Raw genomic sequence first — 21614 nt, forward strand, 5'->3', positions numbered from 1 at the left:
CAAAAGTCTAGAAGAACACACACCAAGTAAGTGACACTAGTTAACTCTGAAGAGCAGGATTGAGGAGGTTTTGTTTGTGTTTTACTCTCTACAGTGAAGAGTTATTTTTCTCCATAAGCATGGGCTAGAGTTTGTTTTTTTAATTAAGAAAGGCTATCTGTGTAGATACTTCTCTTTCAGTTTGAGATATTTTTGAATCTGCATCACTTTTCAGGTAAAGAGCACTTGGTTATAAGTCCATAGGTTATAAGCACTTGAAATATAGGTTTACTTTTGTGTTGAAGCAAGAACCAGAATGACTGTGGCTTAAGCAAAGTTTGTTTCTCTCTCATATAACAGTGCAAGGGTCTTTTACTTTTTCTGCAGAGTCATCAGGGACCCAGATTCCTATCTTGTTTTTCTGTTGTCCACACTGTACAGCGTCCAAACTTGATCAAGGAGGGCTGCTTCATTTTTCTTCCCTCACATCTGCAGAGGACATTCCCTTCCTGTTAACGGTGTGACCTGGGAGTTCGATGCATCATTTCCTGTCACATTTCAATAATCAGAAATTAGTCATGTGACTATACCTAGCTGCAAGAGAACCATGCAAAATACCCAATTAAAATTTTTATTGCTGTTTAAAACAGGGTTTCTCAGTATTGGCACTATTGGTATTTGGGGCAGGATAATTCTCTGTTGTCAGGGTGGGGAATACGTTGTTGGATGTTCAGTAGCATCCCTGGCCTGTATTCAATAGATGCCAGCATCATTCCCTAGTTGTGACAACCGAAATTGTCTCCAGGCACTGCCAAATGTCCCCTGGGGGACAAAATCAACCCTCATTGAGAAAAACTGCTAAATAAGAGAGGCAAATAGATACTGGGGACAGCTAGCAACATCTACCATAAGCATTTTTTTATTCCTCCAAAACAGTGCTTAGCACTGATGTAATATTTTACCTTTGAAATTGACAATATCCTTGCCAGGAAATATGATACTTTAAGACTGTGAAGGCCCTGGCTGCTGTGGCTCAGTGGATTGAGCGTCAGCCTACGAACCAAGTGTCGCTGGTTCAAATCCCAGTCAGGGCACGTGACTAGGTTGCATGTCAGGTCCCCAGTTGGGGGCACGAGTGAGAGGCAAGCACATAGTGATGTTTCTCTCCCTCTCTTTCTCTTTTCCCCTCTCTCTAAAAATAAATAAATAAATAAAAATTTTTAAAAGACTGTGAAATTTGGTATTTGTTGATTCTGGACGGATGAAAAATCAATCCTTATTTTTAGCTGTTGAATCCAAATTTGTATTTGTATCAAATAAATACTAGTTTTATTTGAATATACAAACAAATGTTCCTAGTATCTAGGAGTAGTATTAAGGATATTATACTGTGCCGCATTTATGATGAATGTTTTGGTCTACACTGTAATATTTCTAAAAGCCTAATTTAACAGCAATCATAATGCTGTTCTATCCTAAATCAAAATTTTCATCTGCAGTTGATAGCATATCTATTTTATAAGGGCCAGTAAGTGTGCATAATTTTCCACTGCTGAATACTTGATACAGTATTTTTCTGTTAATGAGAAGTGTTTGCTTAATATGCTTTTCCATTTCAATAAGAGCATGTGCTTCCCTGCCAATCATATAAATAAGTGGGATCGTTTAAAAGAAGCTATTAAATACCTCTTCTTTGTTCTGCCTTTTCTATCACATTTGGAGAGTCAAATCTTTCTTCAAACAAGCAGATACAGTGGGATAGTGTTAAAAGGCTGCTTATTAATAAGAAAAATTAAATATAAAGTGAATCTGTCCTGGGCTTCTTCCAAGGTTGTTTAGTGCCTACTGGGTCAGAATGACGTTGTTTTGAGGCCATTTCACCACATAGGTCATCCCTGCAGGCATGGGGAAGGACATCATTATAATGGGACTGCAGTATTCTTAATTTTTAAAACTGTAAATAGCTGTAGAAATTGCATCAGGAAAGTAGTTGCCATCCATGAAAGTAACAGAATACCCCAGATTCATTTATGAAATCAGCCGGACTGGGAGAAGGGCGTAATCATGTCTAGCTGCCATGTGAACTGTATGGAGAGACTAGTGGTAAAACTGGACCAAGAAGAGGAAGGAGGCCAAACTGGAATGGAGAAGAACAACACTGAAGGCATGGAGATCAGCATGTGCAGAGACCAAGAATCACAAGCAAATGTAAGCAGGATAGATTAGTTGAAGCTGTGAATTTGTGTAGAGGTGATAGGGCCTGTGGTGTGGCCAAGACTGCAAACTCTCCACCAGAAGTTGTGGCCCCTCTTCCATAGCAAAGCTGGAGCTGGAAAACAGCTGCAAATCCAGCCCTCCTAGTACCTCGGTGAGGCTGTATGACTTACCGCCTGGTGGACTGTGAGTGGGTCTTTATCTAGGGCGTCTGGACAGGAAATGGATGACACACTCAAAGTGGGGAATTTGAAAGAAGTTTTAAAAAGGCACTGTTTGCAAAGATGTGGGAGAAGTATAGAGAAACTACAAGCGATACTAGAGTATCTTGAGGTCAAAATGTGCCTTGTTACCCCCCATTAGGCCTGAGAAGTAAGAGAATAGCAAGTCTGTAGAACCCCAAATAGGAATTATCTGGAGCGGCTCGCAAGAAAGGAGCTGTAACATTCAGAAGGGCATGCCAGTCTAAGTCAAACCCACAGGAAGGAAAGGAAGGGAGTGAACACTGTGATGTCACTCTCAAACCTCCCTTTAGTCTTCTGTGGAGGTGTCCCATTGGCCACACCCAACTGGCAGCCGAGTGCTAGGAGGCCCTTTAATGCAGCTGCACACAGTGTCCAGGACACTGAGCAGCACAGAGAAGGGACGAGGAGCAGAACCAGAGGAACATCCTGCATTGTGCCTTCCGGCAAAGGTAGTAAGAAGTGGGAAGTGAGTGTTCCTCCCCCATTACTGCTTCTCCTATCAGCCAGATGCACTTGGAGGATGTGGAGACCCTAGAGGACATCACCACAAAAATGCAGGATACCACCGAACAGAGAAAAGCACACCAATCGAGGACACCTCCAGTGGGCTATTCCTGATAGAGAAATAAACTTGTGTGAATTGAGACATCAACTTCCAATGGCATGTTTTTTAACAGAAGTTAGCCTTTTGGATTTATTTATTATTGTAGTTAGCGTTAGCAGGAATAGATTGTAGAAAATCTTGAAGTTGGTCAAGCAAAGAATTTAGATTCATTTCTACAGAAAGTCAAAAAACAGTGAAGGTTTGTATGCTGGGAAATAGTATTTTTTATAAAAAAGCCTGAAATAATGAGTCATGAGGCAGGTGGCCTGGAACACAGTGAGCAAGAAGCTAATGCAGCTGACCCAAACCTCATGTTCTTAGCAGAGCCTGTGACTCAGTCTAGGACAGTATAAACTGAAAGAGTGGAAGAATTTTAATCATATTGCAGGGTCAGGTGCCAGCCCACCATGAAGACTTTGAGGCAGGAGGTGGTCTAAGTCCAGTTTAGTGATCACCCTGGGTCTGTGAAATAGCTTGGCCGGTCTGCTGTGAGATATAGGGACTAAAAAGGAATTTTAAAGAGAGTAGTTGGTATGTCATGAGTAATTCCCATAAGGGAGAGGGCCTGTCCATGATGTGCAGCCTAGGGAAAGGGGCTTCACTGAGACCACTCTAGAGTGAGGTATGTGTTCACTGGAGCCTGGTGGATGCAATAGATCGGAGTATTTTCTGGGAAATTGGAAGAACAAGAGAATTACCTGTCAGCTCCACTGATGGTGGCAGAGCTAAAAGAGGGTTCTTGGGGAGTTTGGGGGTGGGTCCTGCTTGTCAGTTCCCAGAGTTTCAGGATAAATGATCCATGACCAGTTGAAAGCACAGAGATGGAGATTAAGCTGATAAGTGGTCACCTCTAAGGACTTGGAAGAACACATGGAACTACCAGCCAGGGATGTGTTCTCCTCCTGAAGAGAACACAACTTCTAGTGGGAGGGGCTCACTGCAGGTGTGTGAATGCATCCCGTAAGAGAAAGAGATGTGTACACATGGGAAGTCTTTTGAGGGCCTGAGACATCTTAACTGTACTCTTCAGATAAGACCTTTCCTATCCCCTCAGCAAGTGGTAAAAAAGAGAAAAGAAGCCCCCAACCCTTCCCACTGCTAGTGACCTGGTTGTGCCAGGCCACCTAGAGCAGGGTGGGGGGATGGCTACTGAAAGTGTATTTAAAGTTTTTGTTTAAGTGGTCTAGACAAATCAAATCCTTTCATGAGACCTTTTTTTTTTTTTTACTGTCACAGGTGATATCCATTTATTATAATATTGTAGTAAGTAAACACTACTTTGTCATTATGAAGAAAAAAACTATGATCAGACAAAGATCATAATGTAGTTCTGGAAGACTACATATTCTTTCACTACTTTCATGGGACCATTTTTAATGACCTGAGAGTAGAAATGAGCAAAAGACCTTTGATTCTGGAAGTCACCAGAAGGCTCAGAGCCCTGCCCTAAATTTCATCCGAGGGAAAGGAATGATCAACGCCTGGACTAAATTTAGAGGGACAATGGGAGACAAAAATAAAGTTGATCATGATTGCACTTCGTAAGAGTAGAGCCAGTTACAATGAGATAAAAAGATGAACAAATCCCAGACATGCCTCTGTCATCCCTCAAAATGTCTCTATGAACATAGTAACAGTACCTTCATCAGAGGATATTTCTTTTCTTAACTATAACACAAAATTGAGAAAATCTGAGAAGTGCCAGTCTTTAAAGTAAAAATCACCCAATATTCCAATGCTCAGAGCCAATCACTACAGTTAAATATATTTCCTTCCTGTTTGTTTTCCTTTGTTGTGTGTATCAATACATTTTTAAGTTTTTCTTTTTCACATTTTATTAATTTATATTCTCTTTTTTAAACAATATTTTAGATATAGAACACTTAAAAATATGGTTTAATGAAGCCATAATTTGGAGTTTATCAAATACTTTTGTCAAATATTCTAGATATAGACTTGGACTTAGTGTATGAATCAATGATATGGATGAGAAAAGAACAGCAAATTTAATGCATAGCTTTTGATTTTCCATCAAGTTGTAACATTCATATTATCAAATGAATGAGCCACTCGAGATGGTTGTCACTTCTTTCTTCAAATCCTCTTGTGTTTTTCCTGAAGCCATGTTTTCATGACTTTCTTCCCACTCATGTGGTCACTCCTAAGTCTCCTCCAAAGGTTCTTCTTTCTCTGTCTAATCTCAAAATGTTGACTGTGCTCCAGGCCCTTCTAGAACATTCCCCTCTCTCCTTAGGTTACTCATCCAGCTGTTTGGCTTTCAATACCATTTATATGCTGAAAACTCAAATTCAAGTTTTCATTCCAAACCTCTATTCTAAGCTCCAGACGTGTATCTTGACATCTCCATTTGGATATCTCATTGGCATCTCAAATGGAACTCTTAATCTTCCCCCCCAAAATGTGTTCCTCCCTCAGCCTCCCCAACTCCGTAAGCAACCCCAGTTCTCTCAATTGCTCAAGGAAAACACCAGGAAGCATTTTAGTGTTTTTCTCTCTCATTTCTAGCTCATAGCAAGCCTTATTTATCTTCTTGCAAAATATCTCTCTCAAATTCAACTCTTCTGTACGTCTCCCTATTCATCACGCTACGCTCAGCCATCCACATCTCAATATGAAGCACTACAGCTGCCTCCTAACTGCCCTTCCTCATATATCCCTTCCAATCTATTCTCTACACAGCAGCCAAATTAGAATGCTGCTCTCTTATTGAAACACGTCAAACTTTGAGCATGACCTACAAGGCCCAGATCCCCCTGTCTTTCCAGCCTCTTGTTCTGATGCTATCGCTGTTACCCACCATATTTTATCCACAGTGGTTTTCTCCCAGGTCCCTGAACTGCTGCTTCTACATGCCTCAAAATCAGTTCCCCTAACCTCCTAACGTGACTCTCATTTCTTCGAAGGCAAGGATTCTGGCCAAATCACTTCTGTATCCCCAGTTTGTGGAAGAATGCCTGGCACATGATGGCTACACAGCCAGCCTTTGTCAATGTATCCTACGTATTGACCCATACCCACCTGTCAAGTCTCAGGCTGCACATCACTCCATGGGTAGACCTCTCCTAATGCCACCATTTCTGATGTGGATCTTCATCCTTTTGACCTCAGTCACATCACCCTGTTGTTTATATCCCTGACAGTTATCATTATGTGTCTATACCTTTGTTCATGTAATATCTCTTTCCCCCACTAGACTAGAAACTCCCATGAGAGCAAGAACCATGTCCTTTCCCCAACACCTAGCACAATGCCTAGCTCACAGAGAATTCTCAGATCTTTGTTAAAAGAATGAACAGCATCTGAGTGAATGGAGTTCTGAGGGGTGCTCTTCTCTTTACCCAGGGCAACACTGGAAAAATGCTGGAGTCAACCTTGAAATAGAAGAGTGTGGTGTACAGAATAATGGAGCTTTAAAGATGTCTGAGTCCTGTGACTAGGTTACCTTACATGGTTAATAGGAACTTGCAGGTGTATTCAATTAAGGATCTCCAGACAGGGAGATTATACAGGATTATGCAGGTGGACCTAATGTAATCGCAAGGATCTTTATTGGAGGGAGGTGAGAGGGTCAGTCAGAGAAGGGGATGTGTTAAAACAGAGCTGAGAGACAGAGAGAAATTGAAAGAGATTAAGAGAGACTGAGATAGATTTGAGGATGCTACTGGCTTGGAAGGTGGAGGAAGGGGCCACACAGCAAAAAATGTGGCTGGACTCCAGAAACTTGAAAGGGCAAGGAAATGGATCCTCCTCCAGAGCCTCCAGAAGAATTTGTCCTGCCAGCACCTTGATTTTAGGACTTCTAACCTCCCAAACTGTAAGATAGTAAGTTTATGTTGTTTGAAGACACTACGTTTGTGGTAATTTGTTACAGCAGCCATAGGAAACCAATACTGTACAAGGAGGGACTGGAGAAATGGTTTGAGGAGCCTGAAGGTGAGATGTGGTCCCACTTCTTGTTATTTAGAAGGCATTAGGCTTGCCTACCCACAAACTATCTTATTCCCATAGTTCAGCAACCAGTTTCATGCTGTCAAGTCCTCTTTCTTTTTCCCGAATTTCTTCCTTGGGACGTAAGAAGTCTATGCCTTCTTTCTTGAGTTGAAGTTCAGAGTATGGAGGGAAACCTGGAGCTGGACTTGAGCTAAGGAAATGAGGGAGAGAGGTAGGTATTTCCCTGGCTGGACAAGGATTGTCTCCTCTTGCTTTTAAGAGGTGTTACTGAACCCCTTTTTTATGGCCTAGTCTAAGGTGCCTTGTCAATGAACATCTAATTAATAATTGGACTCTCTAGATCTATATTTTGGGGGAAATGAACCTTCTTGGGAAAAACACATACAAGCAGAAAATTTCATATGCAGTTCTTAGGCGTTTGGGAACTGGTAAGGTCAGTTTGCTCAAAGGATAGAGCATGTGTGTTTGGGATCTTTTTTTACACTAGGTTGCAAGTAGTAAGGAACTAATATTATAAGATGGGCTTTGTGTTGGGCTAAGGAGTTTGGTCTTAATTCTGCAGGGAGGATAATAGGGACCATTAGAGGATTTCAAGCAAGGTAGTGGCACAGTGATATCTTTACTTTTGAAAAAACCACTCTGGCAACATATATATTGGCTATAATCTCATAATTAGGTCATCAGAATACCTTAGGGGTGAAAAATGCTGTTGGCATAAAATATTTAGTATTTCCTTTTAAAGCCATTGATATCAGGTGGCATATTAAGTGATCTAACTTCATGGACATCGTGCTATAGAAAACAGTTTCCAGTAACAAGTGTAAGATAACGTATTAAAATCTTCCTGTTGTCAGGACTATTACTTCCCTAAGAGAGGGTGTGTGTAGACATTTAGTCTTATTGTTACTGTCATTATCCTCAGAGAAAACCGAGGCATGAAAGCCGTGTGCAATGGGAGAGCGCTGACCTGGGGCCTTCCAGACCAGAATGTCATTCCTGCCTGTCACACAGATTAGATCAAGTGAATCTCCCAAAGCCACAGTTTCTTTATAAATTGTGCATTATAAACCCTACCTATATAACAACTGTGACGATCAAATGCAATCACTTTAAAAATAGTGCTTTGGAAAACAATGTGTTACACAAATGCAACCTGACATTAATTTTTCTCTTAGTGTTACTGCCATCTCTGAACAAGTTTGGGATAATAAAAGGAGCTGTGGAAGTACAGTATTCCCTCACTTACCACGGGTATTACGTTCTAGACCCTGCCGCGATAGGTGAAAATCTGCAAAGTAGGAAACTTACATTTATTTTAGTATTTATATATATTTTAAGGCTTTATAAACCCTTCCCACACACTTGTAAACCATTTCCAGTCCCTTATTAACCTTTCCCACTCCCTTATTAACCTTTTCCACACTTTTATAAACACTACTTGTGTTCTTAAACATATTCAACACTTTTAAACCTACGTAACTTTAACGACATACATATACAGTACCACAAAATTCTGCAATATAGCAAAAAATCCACGATAAATAATTAAATATAATATTTTTTAAAATCCCACGATAAGTGAACCATGATATAGAGAGGGACTACTGTAAATGTTTGTGATTTGCTTTTGTGGTATTATATGGTTCTCTCTCCAAGCATTAAATGTTTTAGAGATTTTTTTTTCTATTATGCAGGATTATTACCTTCACTTAGCCCTTGAAAAATCCTGAATCAAAAATAGAGTTCTGAAATCTAGAACTATATGTTGTAAAGGAGCCAAAGGCCTCCCTCTCGAATTAGAAAGAAAACTAATCATGCCTCAGTACTTGAGAGCCTACACAAAGCCATGCAGGGAACATTGGAAGGGCTGGGTGTGTGTGTGTGAAGCCATTGGCTAACTACAGGCTTGCTAGCCTGCTGGTGGGTACCCCTGAAAAGGATGAGAGGGCTCAGAGTTCACAGGGAAAAAACTGCTGGTTCTAGAAGAGCAACCGCCAAAAGCAACAGACAGAACGTTCTTTATCATCATCGTGACTTACTAATCTAAACAGAGCCACTCCAGGTAGCGTTTCAGTTTTCAGTCATAAAGCCCATCTTGGTCAGGAGTGGTTGTGGTAGAGAATACAGGTATCCCCCATATAACACGGTACTTCTATAACACGGTTTCACTCTAACACGGTTAGAAAATTGGGGAAAACTCCTGTATAACACAAAATTAGGGCAATCCCTGTACAATACTGAATGTGATAAAATTTTGGACTGTATTAATCTAATAAACTCATCTATCGAAGAAATAAAACCAACAACATTAAATGCTTGTTGGAAAAATATATGACCAGAATCAATTCAAAGTAAAAAATATAATCAAGCCAGCAGAAAACATGCTGGATGCAATAGTAGAACTCGCTAAGTCTTTAGGAGGGGAAGGTTTTGGCGATATGATTGTAGAAGATACCCAAGAATTGCTGGTAGAAGACAAAACTGATGAAACAATTTTGGTAGAAATGACATCTGGAATGTATCAAAATAACTTAGAGGAGGAGAGCACTGATGAAAATGAAAAAGTTTAACAGTTTACTCTAAAAAACACAAAGAAAGGCCTAGACTTAGCTGAACTGTTAGTCATATTTCTTAAATGAAGATCCTTGCGCTGAAAGCAGCACAAAGTTTAAGAGAGAACTTCAGAAGTGCTTAGCACTGTATAATGGAATTTATAAAGATCTCTCAGCTAAAAGCAAGCAATCTAAAATAACAGATTTTTTGTGAAAAGTAGAGCATAGAGATCAAGATAATGATGGAGAAATTTCAGAGGATGAAGATATCTTGTCAAAAAGAAAACACATTCAGTTAATGGAGCTTAGCAATGATGATGAAGAAAACATAACTTAACTCATATTAATATGTAATACTTTTTATGAAGATTGCTTTAAGAAAGATTTTTCTCTTAATTATAAAAATATGTTTTTTTTTTAATTTTTGGAACCTAATCCCCCTTTTTGTACTAGTTTTTTGTTTTGTATGACACGGATTCACATAACACAGCATTTGTGAGGAACCTAACAGCTGTGTTATAAGAGCGTTACCTGTACTACAGCATCGCCCACCTGGTAGCTACGTGCCTAATGTCCAGTGGGAAAATGTCAGGTGATGGGACCTTGACTTCCGTGACTCAAGAAACCACATGGCCCAGTGCACACAACCAGGCATTGCCTTGAAGTAGACAAGATGCTTTTTAATTATGCCCAGATGCATCAATGCTAAAGCATTTAGTTTTACACAGAGACCGGAAGGAAATCTCAAAGTGTCATTCCTCTTGTGGCAGTGAAATACTTCCTTGTGTTTACACCTCCCCATTTGACGAGTGGTGACATTTATAGTGGTGTGTATACTAAGAGTGGTGGTTTACCAAGTAGTTTTCAAGTTTTTCTTGGACTTACCCATGGTTGTATATGATTAGAAGCAAATAAAATATTCTATCTCTGTTTCATCAAAAGGAGTGGCTCCCACAAAACTGCTACTTTTGCTGAGGTCAAACTTCCAGACTTTACAGAGAACTTCCAATTTTGATTCTAGGCTCATTTTGGAAAAACTGATGATATAGCAGCATGGGCTTTGCAACCAGACTCCACCCCACACTAGCAGTGTGACTGGGGTGGGTCATTTAACGTTGCTGCCCTTAAATTTCCCACCTGTAAAACGGGTGTGGTTGTTGCTACTTTGTAGGGTCCTTGAAAGAGTTAAATGAGTTGAGAGATTCTGACAGAGGCAGCAGTGTAGCTGTTTATAACTTGGACTCCAGAGCCAGACTGCCCAGGTATGAGTCCCACCTCCACCTCTCCACTGTGTGGCCTCGTATAAGTGACTAAAGCGTCCTGAGTCAGTAAAATGGAGATAATAATAGTATCTACCTCATGGGGTCATTGTGAGGATGAAAGAGTTTATGCACCCAAAAGCACTTAAAACATTGCCTATAATTTATAGTAAACACTATATAAATATGTGCTATGATTATAATAGATTGTAATAATAATTGTGGTTATCCATCAAGTGCCTGGCACAAATACTTGATCAAAAATGATTAACTTTTTTGCAATTTCTATTATTTCTCCATCAGAGCACTTGAATTTTAAGGAGAATGAAGGCAAAAATAATAGTATGACAGGTTTACTTTTTCTTTTAGCTAAACATGTCTCAACAGGGTCCTTTCCAAAATCTTATTCCTTCAGGGACTCAAATGCAATCTTTATGGGAGAAAGATTTTCTTTTAGAGCAAGAACAGATTCTTGAGCCTCATCTTAGACCTTCTCAATAAGAAATTCTGGGGCTACAACCCATCAGTCTGGTTTTGGTTTTAGTTTTAGTTTTGGTTTTCAATGCCCATTGACTTTTTTTGAGACTTTTTTTTTTTAGAGTAGTGTAAGTTAACAGAAAAATTGAGAGGACGATACAGAGAGTTCCCATATACCTTCTTCAATGCACAGACTCCCCCACTATCAACATCCATCACCAGAATACTGTGTCTGTTGCAGTTGATGAACCTACATTAACATCATAATCACCCAAAGTCCATAGTTTACATTAGAGTTCACTCTTGGTGTTGTACGCGCTGTGGGTTTAGGCAAATGTATAATGATGTGTATGCACCACTATAGTATCACACAGAGTATTTTCCTGGCCCTGAAAATCCTCTGTGTTCTGCCTAATCATCCTTCCCCTCCCCCAACCCCTGGCAACCACTGATGTTTTTACTGTCTCCATAGTTTTGCCTTCAGTCTGTTTTAACAAGTGTCTCAGTGACCCTCATGTTCTCTAAAGTATGAAAACACCAGATATAGCCTCATATTACCTTGACTACCTTCTATTGCAGGGAGGTAGGGGGATCAACAAAGACTTGGATACTCCATCTGTTTGACAGGTGTTTCAGCCCAAGGAGTGTTAAATGACTGAATTAAGCAGAAACGCAGGCAGTTTGGAAAACAGTCAGGTGGGGTGTAGGGAGGGGAAAAGCAAACTTTGAGAGCATGTGAGTCTATTGATAGGTCTGGAACAGAACGTTTTGGGGCTGGCTTCTCTGGAAAGTACTGATGTCACATCTTGTGCCACACTGCTCTGAGTGATGGCTGGAGAAGAGATGCCCTTTGAATTTTTATGCGAGCTTAAAATGAGAAGAAACATGTCAGCCTTCAGAAGTCAGAGCTGTGGGTACAAAAGGTCACTGATGCCAATTGGTGGCATTGCAGACTCAGAGAGAGAGTATTAAAATAGCACATCTTTTGTTTTTTAGCACTAGGTGCACGAAGGGCTGGTCTCAGTTTGTTTTTTTTTGTTGTTTTTTGTTTTTGTTTTTCCAATCTTGCTGCCTTGTAACCTTAAGTAAAAAGGCCTGTGAAAAGAGAAAACCACCAAGCATTTTCCTACCTCCTGCAGGGAGAAGGGTAGGGAGTAGGTAGTTGTCCTCACACTAAGGACTATTTAATATTTGCAGTGGAGTAAGCAAATCAATTAAATGATGACTGCATGAGAAAGTGATAGTGGGGAACGAAAGTGTTAGTGGAGGTGACTGAGTGGGACTGATGGATCGTGGCCATTTCGGGTGACGGCAACAGGTATTTATTGGGGACCTAGCCCTGTGCTAGGTGCGGTTTGTTTGAGGTTCAGCCTTGGGTGGCTGAGGAAAAGAAAACAGTCTTATGGGTGGGGTGAGAAACTTTTTAAGATAAGAGTTTGGTTTTGTATATACTGCACGTGTGATGATAGAACAGCATCCAAATAGGTTTGAAAGGTCCGAGGGCTCTATGCGTAGGAAAGTTTTTTTAAGCCATTAAGAATGGATTGATTATCTACATAATAAAGGAATCTGAGGGTCAAGGATCAAACTTTTAGGGACACTGCAATTATAGCAAATAGAATGAGAAGTCAGTGAAGAAATAAAAGAAAAGGTAAACGTTGTCCCAATACCATGTGCTATCATAGAAATCAAGAGGATATATTCTTTTCAAGAAGAGAGATATGTTCCTTGATGTTGAAAGTGTGAAAAAATAAATAATAAAGCATGTGTTGGGGGTGGGGGTATTTGCTAAGTAAAAATGTTAACTCCAAAAGAAAATGTGGTTTTACAAAACAGATGATTATAATTATATTCATTTAAGTCAGTGTTTCTTAACCTCAGCGCTGTTGATAGTGGGGCTGGGTAACTCCTTGTGGTGAGAAGCCCTTCTGTGCATTGCAGGGTGTTTAGCCGCATCCCTGGCTTCCACCCACTAGATGCCACTAGTAACACCGCCACCCCCAGTTATGACAACCAGAAAATGTCTTCAGGCAATGCCAAATATTCTTGGTTGAGAACCACTGATTTAAGTATTTATTTAGCTTCCTCTATATACGTAGTACTACATTAGGCACTGCAAGGCATAAAAATGGCAGACTTTCACCATTAAGAAGAATGCATTCAAATTTTCCTTAACTGATTTATTCTTCTGTATTTTCTATTATATTTGTTAATACTATGTATATACATTTATACATATATTCACAGATGCACTCATGTTTACACTCTACACATGCATATATATGTGACAGTAATTCCCCAGGTTAATGTTATGTCAATGTAATTATGGAATGATATTAGAAAAGTAGCAAATTGGAAATATTGGTAATCCAGTGCTATGTGCTTTATCACAGATCAGTGTAGTAAATTTTGCTTGTGGATCTATGGTAATATTAGTAAGCAATTTCCAAATTAAATTTTGTGTATTTCAAAGGATAAAATTACTTTTAGTTCTCTCATTTTTTTATGAAGGTAAAATATTCTTCCTGATCCATAAGTCTATGATAGGACTTCTGTTGTGTTTTTTTTAATATGAGTATACCATTTATCTTTTGCCAGAAATTATGATGCTACATATTGAAAGTGTTCTACCAAGTTTCTAAGTTCTTAATAAAAGAAAGATGGAAATTTGAGACTATAATTTGACCTTAAAAACATTGGTAGGAAAGATTACCAAAAAAATAATTTCATGACAAGAAGGGTCATTAATGTTTGCAATAAACTCCTCATCAAAAGAAGCAGCCTATAATCTTTCCAAACTTACCTTCTTCATTGCTTAGGAACAAGAAAGAAAGTCTAACTCCTGTTAGAACAAGGCCGACCATTGAGGCTAACTCTGAGTCCTGTGTTTGCTTTGCAGACTGCATCATCTGCTATCAAAGGTGCTATCCAGCTGGGAATAGGATACACAGTAGGCAATCTCACTTCCAAGCCAGACCGAGATGTTCTCATGCAAGACTTCTACGTGGTGGAAAGTGTGTTCCTTCCCAGGTAAGATTTTTGTGTGTGTGATGATTTCCATGCTACAGGACCTTCCTTGCTACATCCCCACATTGAAGACTTTTCTACCAATGCATGTGCAGTGTACCGATGTATATGCTGGACCTGTAGAGGCCCAAAGCCACCCAACAGATTACTTTCTGTTGCATCAGGTGGCTTGCATTTTTTATATGGAGATGGTAAATAGGTTTTGTCCTGTGGTCCAGTTGTACATAATTAGTTGTGATAATGCCTGCAAGACCACATGGAGAAAGACTTTGAGATTCAGTGGGAAGGAATGCAGTCATTACAGTGTGATGTCTGCATAGGCTTAGCAGAAGAGGGCATCCAAGAAGCAGCAGCTGGTGCTAGGTTTTTGTTACCCCATAATTTAAAAGATGGGCTGGGGGGCCACGATTGGGCCTTGTATCCGAGTTCACTTTTTAATCTTAACTCTTTCATGTTATCTTTCCTCAAGAAACCTTATGAGAATCCCAGTATTTTGATACCATATTTGCAAAAACATCCAAGTTACCTATACATGCCTCTTCTAACTTTATTGTATTTTGGAGGAAAAAGTCAATTCAACAAATAAATTTGCGATTGGATGATGGTGATGGTTGCACAATATAAATGTACTTAATTCCACAGCACTGTACACACAAAAATGATTAAAATGGTAAGCTTTGTATTATATCTGCTTTATCAAAATAAAGTAAATAAACAAAACATTTAAGTCTATTACTAGGTTAGTATAGAAATAGAAATAATCATTATTAAATTGGAAATGTCACCATTATTAACAGGATACCTTTATATACATATTTGATTCTAGATACGGCATATTTTCTTAATATAATGTCTCTGCTTTTACCCAAATATGTTTATTCATGATCTAGAAAATAAAAAAATTTTATTTAGGGGTTGGAAGTAATTATTTTTGTCTTTGTGGCTCTGAGGATTGACTTGTCAGACACATTTATTTTTTAAAATATTTCTTCAAACTAAGCCACTTTTGTTATTATTACTAGACTTGTTTTTTTCCAATTATTTATTTATTTTTATCCATTTTTTATTGTTTATGCTATTACAGTTCTCCCAATTTTCCCTCTTGTTTTCCCTCCCCCTATTCCGTCCCCCATTCCTACAGCCAGTCCCCTCACCATTCATATCCATGGATCATTCATACATGTTCTTTGTCTAATCCCTTCACCTTCTTTCAAGCAGTCCCCCCAACCCTCCTCCCCTCTTACAGCTGTCAGTCTGTTCCATGTTTCTGTGCCTCTGATTCTATTTTGCTTATTAGTTTATTTTGTTCTTTAGAATCCAGTTATAAGTGAGATTATATGGTATTTGTCTTTCATTGACTGGTTTATTTCACTTAGCATAATAGTCTCCAGTTCCATACATGCTGTTGCCAAAGGCAAGAATTTCTTCTTTTTTGTTATTGCGTAGCATTCCATTGTATAAATGTACCATAGCTTTTTTATCCACTCATCTACTGATGAGCACTTAAGCTGTTTCCAAATCTTGGCTATTATAAATAAAGCTATGAACACAGCGGTGCATAGATTCTTTTCAATTGGTGTTTCAAGATTCTTTGGACATATTCCCAGAAGTAGAATCACTGGGCCAAAAGGAAGTTCCATTTTTAATTTATTTAGGACCCTCCATACTGTTTTGCACAGTGGCTGCACCAGTGTGCATTCCCACCAACAGTGTACTAGGGTTCCCTTTTCTCCACATCCTCGTCAGCACTTCTTGTTTGCTGATTTATTAATGATGGCCATTTCGACATGTGTGAGGTGATACCTCATTGTGGTTTAATTGTTCATCTCTGATGACTAGTGATGTTGAGCATTTTTTCACATGTCTATGGTGCAAAATAAAAATAAAAATTCTAGAGGAAAACATAGGCAGTAAAATTTCAGCTATCTCGTATAACAGTATTTTTGCTGATATATCTCCTAAGGCACTGGAAACAAAGAGAAAATTAACAAATGGGACTGCAACAAATCAAAAAGCTTCTGCACAGCTAAAGAAACCATCAGCAAAATGAAAAGGGGAACCCACTGTATGGGAGAACATATTTGTCAATGATACATCAGACAGGGGTTTTATCTCCAAAATTTATAAAGAACTCATATGACTCAGCACCCTCAGCACCAGGAAGATAAACAATCCAATTAAAAAGTGGGCAAAGGACCTGAAGAGACACTATTCCAAGGGGGACATACAGAAGGCCTATAGACATATGAAAAATGCTCAATGTCACTGGACTTGTTTGAGAATGGCTGGGGTGACACTTGTACTCTCAGTGTTCTCATTGCCTCATTTTTTTTTTAATTTCCAGAAGGATGCTACTTACATTTATCTGTATGTCTGGTGTCAACTGCCTAGAAATAAAGCCTTTAAGTGACTGTGCCCCTGTAATCACAAAGGAGCCATAAATAAATGAAAGTTAGCTCTGAATCCAGACAGCCTCATTTTCCTTTAAGGGCTCTTGGCTGAAGAATAAAGTTGATCGATCAGAATTTTTGAAGTTTACTTCTCTAGGGTCCTTCAGCAGATACATGAACTAGTTTCCATACAGAAAATGGACAATCCCAAGGCCTAAGATACAATCCTGTTTGTTCATGACACTACTCTTTCTATAGCTGGAAATGTGCTCAGTGTTTTTGTTTTAACAGTCTGCTTATCATTCCAAAATATATGCACTAACTACATTTTTTTTTTCTGTTTAAAATCAGGAGGTCATAAGTTCATCTTAACCTTTTGGTATGATCTGTTAGATTCATAATTCTTATAAATGTGTTTTCAGGATGTTCTAGCTCTCATGGTCTTCTAGGGCCTCTACCTAGATATGTCAACCTTATATTTTTCTTCAGCTTCAAAGAAAAATGGGAATGGAGACCTTTTGAGGGAGAGTAGCTGGCAGTGAGTTCAGGGTGGTGGGAGCAGTTATAGCTGAAGATGGTCTGTAAAGAAAGGCAGGGTGCTTCATGCCTTGCTGATCTCTTCTACTCATGAGGTCCAGTAAACAGAGCGAAGCATTGACGGGCACTGGGGAAAGCGTGGCCCAACAGATGCTCCCCAGACCTTCAATATCAGCATCACTTGGAACTTGTTAGAAATGCAGGTTCCTGAGCTTCACCCTAAATCAACTGAATCAGAAACACTGGAGGTGGGATCCAGGATCTGTTGTAATAATCCCTCGAGATGATTCTAAGGAGAAAAAAGTTGGAGAACCCCTGACCTAGCACATTACTTCCCATTTTAAGGGATAATCTTTCTAGTAAATACCAAATTTTGTTCTCATACTTAATACATGATTCTTACAACTAATAAAATTCCAAGTGATTTTAAAATTAATCTTAAATATTAGAATTATGTTTATTTAGCAACTAAATAAACTATATGAGATACTTTATAATAAGGAGCACATAAATAAGGTCTTCATAGGGAGTTTCTTTTATAATTCATTTTTCAATTATAGTTGACATACAATGTTATATTAGTTTCAGGTGTGCAACATAGTGATTAGACATTTATATAACTTATGAAGTGATCACCCCAATAAATCTAGTACCCATTTGACACCATACATAGTTATTAGAATAATATTGACTGTTTTCCCTAAGCTGCACTTTACATCTCTGTGACTATTCTGTAACTACCAATCTGTACTTCTTAATCCCTTCAATTTTCACCCATGTCCCCACCCCCCTCCCATCCAGCAACCATCACATTGTTCTCTATGTGTATGACTTTGTTTTTGTTTTGGTTGTTCATCTATTTTATTTTTTAGATTCAACATAGAAGTAAAATCATATGGCATTTGTCTCTCTCTGTCTGACCTATTTCACTTAGCACAATACCCCCTAGGTGCATTCATGCTGTCACAAATAGCCAGATTTCATTTTTTATGTCTGAGTAGTATACCATTGTGTGTATATACCATATCTTCTTTATCCACTCATCTATTGATGAACACTAGGTTGCCTCCATATCTTAACTTTTGTAAATAAGGCTGCAGTGAACACAGGGGTGTATATATCTTTTTGGATTAGTGTTTAGGATTTCTTCAGATAAATAGCCAGCAGGATAATTGCTGGATTATAATTTTTTAAATTTTTTGAGGAACCTCCATACTGTTTTATATAGTGGCTGCATCAGTTTATAATCCTACCAACAGCGCAGAAGGGTCCCCTTTTCTTCACATTCTCACCAACACATACTTGTTTATTGATTTATTGATGATAGCCATTCTTACAGATGTGACGTGATATCTAACTGTGGTTTTAATTTGCATTTCCCTGATGATTCGTAATGTTGAGCATGATTTCATGTCTATTCAGGTCCTCTGCCCATTTTTGAATCAGATTGTTTGTTTGTTTTAGTATTAAGTTGTATGATTTCCTTATGTATTCTGGATATCAACCCCCTATTGGATGTATCATTGGAAGATATTTTCTTCCATTCAGTAGATTGTCTTCTTGTTTTGTTCATGGTTTCTTTCACTCTGCAAAAATTTTTAGTTTGATATAGCCCCATTTGTTTATTTTTCTTTTGTTTCCCTTGCCTGAGGAGACACATCAAAAAATATTGCTGAGAATTATGTCAGAGAGTTTACTGCCTAATTTTTTCTCCTAGGAGTTTTATGGTTTCAGGTCTTATATATAAATCTTTAAATACATTTTGAGTTTATCCTTATATTTGGTGTAAGAAAGTAGTCTAGTCTCGTTTTTTGCATGTATATGTCCAGTTCTCCCAGCACCATTTGTTGAAGAGACTGTCTTTACCTCCATTGTGTATTCTTGCCTCCTTTGTCAAATATTAATTGACCATAGGAACTTAAATCTTGTTTATATCAATTAGCCTATGGTAAAATTGGTTTTGTTATGCATCGTTTCTCAGCAGTTCCAAGAACCTATTAATGATGTTCAGTGAGGACTTACTATATTTCCTTCTTACTGTAAGCAATCAAAATACCACAAAAAGTGATGAATAAATTCAGTGTCGTGATTGTGGCAATGGTTTCACTGGGGTATACACATGACAGAATTAATGAACTATGTACTTTATTGTATGTAAGTTATACCTCAATAAATCTACCAAATGATCCTTCCTCTCTACCCACCCGTATCTTTATACTTGCCTGGGGAGGAGCATGAGGGGAAGTGGAGTGGACTGGTTCTTGTAAGCAACTGAAACATCCTGAAACCTCTGGTGGCTCTAAATATCGGTGAGTCCATCCAGATTATAGAGAGAACTAACTGCATAGGGTGCCTTGAGTTGTTTACTGCTGTGAAGCTGCAAAGTCTGCTTCCTTCAGCAACCAAATGTATTGTGTGTTTTTTTTAATTTGAAAATGGCTCGAAGTTATTTTTATATATTATTTATTCTGCAAATTATTTTCTTTTATGGTTGGAGAAAGCTCTGGACCTCATTAAGATTTGCAGGATGATATGAAAGCCCTTTCAACGATATGGTTCCATGATCTTTCAAAATTACAAAGTAGATGTGTAGAGAACCATAATCACATTTTAATATTTTGGCCCCAAATTCTGTGCTGCGATCATAAATTCAAGGTTGCTCATAAATTTTCATGAGCAAATGGAATTAGGAGAAAAAGGTGTTTCATAAAGTTTGCACTGTGTTTAGATATTTATTAGTTACAACAGAGGTGGCAAAGGGAAGTGAAGTGTATAAGTACCAGCTATGAACCAAGCAAAGTTTTACTGATATAATAGCTATGTGATATAATATGTAATATATTATTAAATTATTATTATTTCCATTCATCTCTACTGACAAACCATTTTATATATAAATTAACTAAGGCCCTAGGATATTAAGTGGCTTAATCCAAAGCCATACAACCAATAAATGGTAAAGCCAGGATTTGAACTTAGGGGTGGCTGACTCCAAAGTTTTGTTTCTCCCTACACTATGGCAATAAAGAACAGGGACAGCATTTCTGCTTTTTTTTGCATCAGAAAACCTATCCAGCTTTTTCCTTAGAGTTATGAACCTAAGTTTGCCTCTCTGGCCCCTTGACAAGCAGATCTAATCCATTCGTCAGCTCCCCTCCAGGAGGCCCCATCACTGTTTCTCTGGGATGGGAAATATGGTTTGAACACTGGCCATACAAGTTACGCATCTTTACACTTCAGGAATAGTTATCTCACTGAAGAATTTATAAAAATTCTCCAGCATGTTAATCACCTCACTTGTAAAATGGAGTTGAGCTCTCTCTGAGGATCATTGCAGAAGATGAACTGCCCGTGGTTTTGGTGGATGTGCTGTTCAGGATTGATGTGAATAGCTAGGGAGTCCCCTCACTGGGGGAGAGAATTCCACAGAACTGCTGTGAGGGTAAAACATTATTCTAAATGACAGGCAAATGTACACATTTGTGGTTTATGCAGGGATTGCCAGACCAGTACTAGATATGGTTTGGACACACTAACCAACTACCTGAATTTCAAGTAATGCTGACATAAACACATCCAAGAATCGTATCTATACCATGAAGTTGGCACACTACAGCCTGCAGCACAAATCAGGCCCTTTACCTCTTTTTGTACATGAGGCTTAATTGGATCACAGCCACGTCCAACCCCTTGTACATTACCCGTGGCTGCTTTTCCACTACGACAGCAGAGCAGAGTAGCTGCAACAGAGACTAAAAAGATTGCCAACCCCTGATCTATGCAGACATTCTGCACCAAGTTTTACATATATGTGGTTAGAATACAAAACCACCATAATATCCCTCTCAGGATTACGTGAGATATGTGGCTGTCACTGAGCAAGCCAATAATATGCTGTCCTTTCAAGTCAAAACTCTTTAAATATTCACTCAGCATATGTATTGGGGGTGGGAAGAAACTGATTTCCTGTCAATAAAAGTTATATGCCTCTTCCTTTAGTTCAAAATAAAAGATTGATTGCATGTCCTGAATATTATATAACATTTTAACTTAGTTGAAATTGCCTTCAAAGCTCAATTTCCTGGTATGGTAATAACCACTTGGGAGGTTTTCACATTTAAATATTCAATGATAGCACAGGTACACAGTAAATGACATCTCAGAATGCATTATTTTGTTTCGGAATTTAAGCTCTTTTCAGCTACTGACTTTTAAAGACCGCTGGCAGCTGACTGGCCTCCAGAGATGGTGCCATGTCACGGGGCACAGGGCAGCTCCACAGAGAGAGGCTGGCACCAGCAAGGAGGATGTCTTTTGTTTTGCTTTGTTTTTCCATTCAAGAGCACTGTCTAATTTGG

At 38.7% G+C, this 21614-nt stretch overlaps 1 protein-coding gene across 2 annotated transcripts in view; it reads left to right on the top strand.

Annotated features, from left to right (window-relative positions):
- The window catches only part of PIP5K1B (phosphatidylinositol-4-phosphate 5-kinase type 1 beta), a 326134-nt gene that overhangs the window by 159057 nt on the left and 145463 nt on the right, over positions 1-21614 (top strand). For both annotated transcript variants that reach the window (XM_090275861.1, XM_090275862.1), the window contains exon 4: positions 14202-14332. In XM_090275861.1, the coding sequence (XP_090131987.1) occupies positions 14202-14332 (131 nt within the window). The remainder of the gene's footprint in view (positions 1-14201; positions 14333-21614) is intronic.

This window comes from Furipterus horrens, unplaced genomic scaffold (genome assembly GCF_987537825.1).
Source record: "Furipterus horrens unplaced genomic scaffold, mFurHor1.1.pri manual_scaffold_4, whole genome shotgun sequence".
In the NCBI taxonomy this organism is placed as follows: Eukaryota; Metazoa; Chordata; class Mammalia; order Chiroptera; family Furipteridae; genus Furipterus; species Furipterus horrens.